We start from the raw sequence: 7,147 nt of genomic DNA, 5'->3' as shown, positions 1-7,147 counted from the left end.
GCTCCCCAGCGACCATGAAATGAACCAGGGCACTAAAGTGATCTTCCACACCACTGTTGACTGACTCCTCTGGGTAGACAAGACCTCAGGACCTTTCTGCCTTCCTAAGCTTATCACTGTCAATGACCCAAGGGCAGAGGGGGACTGACCCAAGGACCAGGGTGCCTTATCTACAAACCCCAAGCCCCAAATGAAGTCCATTTATCTCCTCACATAGCAGTGACATCAAGTTCAGAGGTCTCAGTACCCTCTAAGCCAGGTTTAGATAACCTAGTTTGTCAAGAAACCTAGTTTATAGCTTAGACTTGGAAAAAGAGAAAGAAAAACAGCATTTCTCTTCCCAAGTTTGCTCATACCCAGCTTCACAACTACCAATCAATGCTCCTCTGGCTTGGGGATCAGATAGGTAGGTCTTCTGAAAGAACTTCATGAAGAGAAACCAAGCAGTCCCCCAGAGGAGCACTGACCTCACTACCTCCTCTGTGACTTCAAAGCTCCACTGGTCAATATTTGCTCCCAATTTAGCGTCTCACAGAGGATTTCCTTGTAACCCTAGAATAGTCTGACCTGGTTTCTTCTCTCTGGTTAATGATCCACAGAGACTAGGCAGCATACCAGAGGACTGAACTCCAGTGCGCCAAGAGAGAGGAGGCATTCTCAGGGTGAGGCTACCAAAGGGATAATTATTGAGTGGCCATAAGGGTAACCTATTTTGGAGCTCTAGTGGTTGGAAGGAAGATGGGGAACAGTAATGCTCTAAGCCCCTTGACACAGCGTCTTGGAGCGTAGCATCACCAGGACTTTGTGGACTTGTTTAGTTGTTCACTCCTGATCCACTGCTATCAGGCCAATGGGAAAGCCCAGGGATCAAAGGGACTAAATGGTATCTCCCAGGAGCTGGCTTAGTCTGTTTCTGAACATGGATGGGACCTGGGAGGTGGGAGGAAAGTTAAGGGAGGATTGACATGAATAAAGCAGCCAAGTGAGCTCTAGGTCAAAATACAACTAAATTCCTGAGAACTGGAGGGAGCATGGGAAAGAAGGCCGAGCATTAAGGTCATCTTGACCTTGGGAGGACCTCTTTAAAATGGACAGAGGCAATGGTGCCCCCTGGTGGCCTAAGATAAGTGGGAGAATGCAGCCTAAACTTAAACTGTCTATATCAGTAAACCAAACTCCTGTATTTAATGAGTAATAGCTAAAATTTATTGAATACTTACTATTTCCAGATACTACCTAAATGTGGTACATGCATTATGTTAATTAATCCTCACAACAACTCTAAGGGATGTAGGTAATATTATTGTCTCCACAAAGTAGGAAACCAAGGCTCAGGGCTATAGTTTGTAATTGGCATTGCTAGAATTCATACCCAGGTTGGCCTCACTCCAGAAGCTGTATCTTAACTACTAAGCTGTATTATTTATATGGTGATGACTATGAATTATTAGCTGCAACTCAGGAAGGGGACTTTTGAGTCATTGTTAACTGTCTCCTGGGCACATCTGATCAATATGTTGCTATACGTACACATATTTTAAAAAATAAGGAACTATATAGTCTTACTCATTGTGAACCTTTGTACATCCATAGCTGAAATACATGATAAACAGTGATCCTCCCAGAATACATAAAGGTGGAGAGACAAACATTTAACACCTAAAATGACCAGGGTAGAATGGGCTTCTTACAAACAATAATCAGTCTGGAAAAATGGCTGAAAAGAGAATATAATACTTTTTCACTATAGATTATTAGAATCAGAGGGCATATGTTCAAACTTGGAGGCAGTTTTCAAACAAATAAAAGTGTTACTTAACACAGTCACTAGGGACTACACGGAGGCTCCACTCCAGGGAGTGAGACATAGCAGAAAGACCACTGGCCTAGGGAAAAGGTGACCACTAGTGCTGAAGTCTTGGCTCCCCGTTGACTACCACCACCTCTTTGAGCCTAGTTTCTTCATCTGTAAAGTGGGAGTGACATCTATTTCCTGGAGTTGTAAAGATTAAATAAGGAGGTGTTTGTGCTTATTATATGAGTATTCAGTATATACTAGTTCCCTTTCACTTGCTATTCTTCCTTGTCCTATATTTAAAGGAATCCTATCCCTGCTCTGCATCCTTTTTAACAGCAAAAATCCTCTAAAACTTATTTTCAAAGGACTAGATTTTCCCATAATAAATTTTCCTAGTCACATCCAGATCTCATTTAACACTATCTTTGGCAATGTTTCTTTAAGTTCTAACATTTTATTGATAAACTCATTTAGAAGGCATGTAAATCTTACGGTGTAAGCAGATATGCAAGGTTGAGTATATGCTCTACCAAATACTGGGACAATAATTTGTTAGAGTGAGCCTCCACAAGGGTTCAGATAAATTCATAGATTCCTTGTGGTAACCTGTGATGTGAATTAAGAGATGTGCAGGTGGGCCGGCCCTGTGGCTGAGTGGTTAAGTTCGCGCATTCCGCTTCAACAGCCCAGGGTTTCGCTGGTTCGGATGCTGGGCGTGGACATGGCGCCGTTAATTAGGCCATGCTGAGGCAGCATCCCACATGCCACAACTAGAAGGACCCACAACTAAAAAATATACAACTATGTAGTAGGGGGATTTTGGGAGAAAAAGCAGAAAAAAAATAGATTGACAACAGTTGTTAGCTCAGGTGCCAATATTAAAAAAAAAAAAAAAAAGGGCAGAGGTGAACTAGGCCTCCAAGATCCCTTTAGAGTCTAAAATGCTTAATTTAAAAAGTCTTTGAAATCTTTATTCAGGTGTTCTTTCCCTGGGACAGAAACATTCCATTCCAAACCCTGAGACAGCCACACCTCAGGATCAGTTTAAGAAGCTCCCCAAAGAAAGTATCTTTTAGGTTTTCAGCCCTATACCTAGTACAGAATCTCTACATATAGGAAGTAGGGACAGACTTTACTCCAGATTGACAATGGCTAGTGATGGAGCCGAGAAAGGTATACTTTAGTGTTGCTGTTGGCATCAAATCTAAAGCTTAGGACAGCAAGCAAGGCCTTTCATTAAATAACATTCCTTACCTTATCTCTCCCTATCTGATAAAGTGATAAAGCCCTTACTTTTCAGCTGAGTTGATCACATCCATTTTCCTCTTCCTGTCTGCTCTTGCTGATCCCTCCATCTGGAAGGGCGGGGAGGGAGTAATGTATGTTCATTATTTCCTTCAAGATCAAGCTCTATCTTACTTTATGTTTCATCAGTATGAATACACTAATTTCTAGAATCCTATCCTACCACACTTTTATGTTCCCTTGCTTATTCATAGAGGTTCCTCTTCTCTCCACAATAGACTTTAAACACATTGTATTGAGTAGGCACTGAAGAAGTGCTTATCGAGTTTATAAGTCCAGCAGGAATCTCAGACGGCACAAGAATGAAAGTTTTAGGCTCCTCCTCCCTTAGTGCTACACCATTCCCAAAGCTCTTCCCTCCCTTCCCATTTCTTTCCTGTCTGGAATCCCCTATCTTCAAGCCTAATGTAAGGGCTGATTCTGGGCATGAAAAGACAACACAGTTCATACTTTTGGTTTCATTTTTTTCAGTTCATTTCAGTAAAAACATAATATAAAAGACATTGCCACTCTCTTCCCCTCCTGGGGGTGATCCATCAAGCCTGTCAGTCTGGGCCGCTCCAGTGGCTCACAGCTCATCATGGGATATGTGCAAGGCATGGTCACACAGATCTGCAAAAGCACAGAACAGCTGGAAGGAAACTGCCACTCTCATATGGATATATGCCCCAAGGAAGAAAATACCCCCAACCAAACTGGCACACACACCATTTTTCAGAGCATATACTTTTAAATGACAAAACATTCCCACTATCCTCTCACCTGTATTTCAAGTGAGGGAGCCAGAAATTCTGCAAGATGACAGGAAGAGAATGGAGAGGAACAACCCAAGTCTAGTAAGCCATGGGTAACGGAAGCCAACTCTTGAGCTAATATTAGAGGATGGGGCGGGGGGTGGGGGGCACGGCAGGTACGTACTAAGGAATGTGCCAGGTTCCACAGGGCTGTGAGGACAGGAAGTAAAGTGGGAGTAATTTACCTGTTCGCTTACTACAAAGTTTGTCTTTAACGTTGTCAGCCTCTCGGGAAAAGAATTCAATAAGTTCATCCTCGTATTCCTCCACAATGCTCTCACACTGTCAACCCAAGGGAGAAACATGTGAGAGGGCAGCAAGAAGAGGCTTCCTTGCCTCTGCCTCGAGAGAGGAGGACAGGGACAGTAACCCAGCTTTCCACGTGGGCTCTCCAATAGCTCTCCTAATTTCTGCAAACCAGCCACCCACTCCCGTAGCTCACCGCAAACTTGAGGGTGCCGCTGATGTCTGAATCAATTCGGATGCCCTGCAGGTCCAGTTCACTGGATTCTCCATTCCGGCCCACTACACGTACATAGTTCTTTCGGTGGGTGGAAGGGTCAATCTGTTCCCCATACTCCTTCATCCGGTCACATACCTCCTCTAGCAGCTCAGTGAGGTGGGCCTCTGAGCGAGCATAAGGCACCTAGAAATGTCCTCAGCCTTAGGTCACACTCTTCTACCTCTGAACATTAGTAATTTATATCCTTACTTTGCCTTTCAAATCTAGCTGAACGAACCTATTCTAAAAAGCCTTCCCTAATTAAAAACAGTATGATTTATTTGTATAGTTCCAAAGTGCTCTCAAATATATGATCTTATTTGACCTCATAATATAAGCCTAAGAAATAAAAAAGGTGTCATTAACTCCATATTATAGATAAACAGAGACCTCTTTGATTAATCCTAGTCAACTATGTGTTCCTTTCCTTTGAATTCTCTTAATTTTTATGGAGGTAAGATGATTTTATTTTCTTGTATTAAAATGAGACTAATATCTGCCCTCAACAGGAGAGCATCAGAGAGGAAGTGTAGGCTTTGAGGCTAACAACTGTTAAAGTGTTTCACGAAGCATCATAACCTTAACATTTCTTTAGATATTGTTTACCACGTACAGCTTTGAGTACATGTGTTATGTTTGCAACTAAAGTTTCCTAAATACAAGGGTAAGCTCATCTGTTTTGAATGAATGTTCGTATGTGTACCATACTGTCATAGTGAAAACCTGAGTCACGTGGATTAAGGATGTGGAGAAGGGGGTTGATCAGGGTTCTCTGTTTGCTAACAACTTCTACAGCAGAAACAAAGTATTAAGGTTTGGAGCCAGGAAGCAAGTGCATAGGGTATAAGCCTCTAGTCTCTTCCAAATGAGACAGCCCAATCTTTTAGATACCTCTCTGGGTCAATGTTTTCTTCATTTCTATTACACCAAGGTCCTTCTTAGTTGAGTTCTCATTCAACGTCAGAGTGGGCTACTTTATTTGGGGGAACAGTAACAGATACCTCCACTACTGACTGGCTTCCATCTGGATTGATTCGGAAAGAACCCATCTGAATGGTCTTCTTGGGATCCACTTGGGCAATCTCCCACTCTAGTTCATCCACCAGAGCCCTGCAAGCTGGTGCAAGGGAAGAGAAGGGGAGGTCGGGGGAGAAAGGAATCAAGCCAGGGAATTTCCATTCATCCTTCTCCCAGGCCTTGGATCTCATGCCCTTCCAAGGCTCTATCTTCCCCACCCTCCTTCCTCCCACTTCTTCTCATTGTGCCTTTACCTCCACAGTGTAGATCCTGGCTTCTCCGAGCCCAGGCAGTTACCAGCAGGGCCCCCAGAAGCAGGGCCAGCCAACCCCAGCCTTTCATCTTTAGCGTAATGGGGTTGCTCCACCTGGGTTTAGGTTGAAATAAATCATAGGTGTGAGGAGCTGGCTCCATTCTGCTGACGCCGCCTCCCGGCAACCCATCCCTCATCCCAAGGCCTACAAAGGCCCCACTGTGACTCTGGCTCTACTTTCCAGGAAATGGCAGGGACACAAAGGAGCGCCTCTGTTCCGGCGCTTGAAGACCCGGATTTCCCGGGCAGTGGGTGAGAGCGCGAGCTGGGGACTTGGGGCTCAGCCCCAGCCACTACGTCGACAGGTGAGGCCCTACATGTTGGTACTTCAGCCTTGGCTGCCTAGGACTCACAGGGCAGCCATGGAATGGGCTGGCGATTAAGCGAGCACGACAGGCACAGAGGAGCTGCTGGGAATGAGAGCAGCCGATTCAGGCCAGGAGGCAGCGAGGTGGCCGGCCGGCGAAGATAGCACTCAATACTAGTGCCTGTTTGGACCCAGCACGGAAGATCACTGCATTCCCACCTCCGGCCTACAAACTATCTCCCATGAGGACCAGGCCCCTTTCTAAGGACCCCGCCAGTCCAGTCCATCCCCGACCCTCAGCGCCACTCGCATCCGTCCCACCTCTGCTCCCAGGGCCGCCGCCGTGGCCCAGGCGCTGGAAGACGGCCGGACTCTCACTTTCAGCTCCCGACCCTAGCACCTGGCTGGGGGAGCGGGGCTGTCCGGGCTTCTCCAGAGAGCGCTCCGGCGCTTTCTAGACACGGGGTGCCCCGGCGACCGCCTGACCCAGCTCCCTGCACCTTAACTGGGAGCCCAAGCAGAGCTCCGATGCGCTGCGGTGCAAGCCCCACGCCAGAGACCGACCCCAAACCCGCCCCTCCAAACTCTCGCGGGAACAGGCAGCTTTAGGAGCGGCTCCCAGGCAGTGAGGACCCCGGTGGATCGCAGAAGGACCCAAACTTGCGTGGCGAGCTGCTCCACGTGACCACCAGGGGTCAGCCGAAGAATAGGAGTGGCCTGAAGCAAGGACAGAGCCGGGTATGGTGTATGAAGGAGGTCAGGCGGGCGGGAGTGTCAGTCTAGGCGGGCTAGAACCTTCAAAAAGAAAGGTGCACTGCCCGCCAGTGAGAAACCCAGCTTTCGATTCCCAGGAAACTACATCTCCCAGGAAGCACCGCAGTACCACACAGGTCCTTTGTTAATAGCTACAGGTCTTAAGATATCCTGGGACCTGTAGTTTGTCAGCTTCCCCAACTCCCCTTTTACACAAGTAACGGGGAAACCATACTGTACATCTTTTAACAGTCCCACCTTAGGTACCAGGCAGCCACAGCAAAGACCTCATATTGTCCAGGAAAGAAATAATTATACTATTCCAATATCCTTAACTTGAGACTCCTGAGCTTTATCT

At 46.3% G+C, this 7,147-nt stretch overlaps 1 protein-coding gene across 1 annotated transcript; it reads right to left on the bottom strand.

The window, feature by feature from the left end:
* Positions 1-3,553: 3,553 nt before the first annotated feature.
* On the bottom strand, positions 3,554-7,057 carry CNPY2 (canopy FGF signaling regulator 2). Its single transcript, XM_046655779.1, has 6 exons — positions 6,358-7,057; positions 5,671-5,783; positions 5,401-5,516; positions 4,340-4,543; positions 4,083-4,179; positions 3,554-3,715 (listed from the first exon to the last, which is right to left on the bottom strand). The coding sequence occupies exons 2-6, from the start codon at positions 5,756-5,758 to the stop codon at positions 3,672-3,674; spliced, it is 549 nt and encodes a 182-aa protein (XP_046511735.1). The 5' UTR covers positions 5,759-5,783; positions 6,358-7,057; the 3' UTR covers positions 3,554-3,671.
* Positions 7,058-7,147: the final 90 nt, after the last annotated feature.

The sequence above is a fragment of the Equus quagga genome, chromosome 1 (assembly GCF_021613505.1).
Source record: "Equus quagga isolate Etosha38 chromosome 1, UCLA_HA_Equagga_1.0, whole genome shotgun sequence".
Taxonomy (NCBI): domain Eukaryota; kingdom Metazoa; phylum Chordata; class Mammalia; order Perissodactyla; family Equidae; genus Equus; species Equus quagga.
The sequence above is the reverse complement of the archived record's forward strand: the minus strand, read 5'-3'. Positions and strand labels throughout refer to the sequence as shown.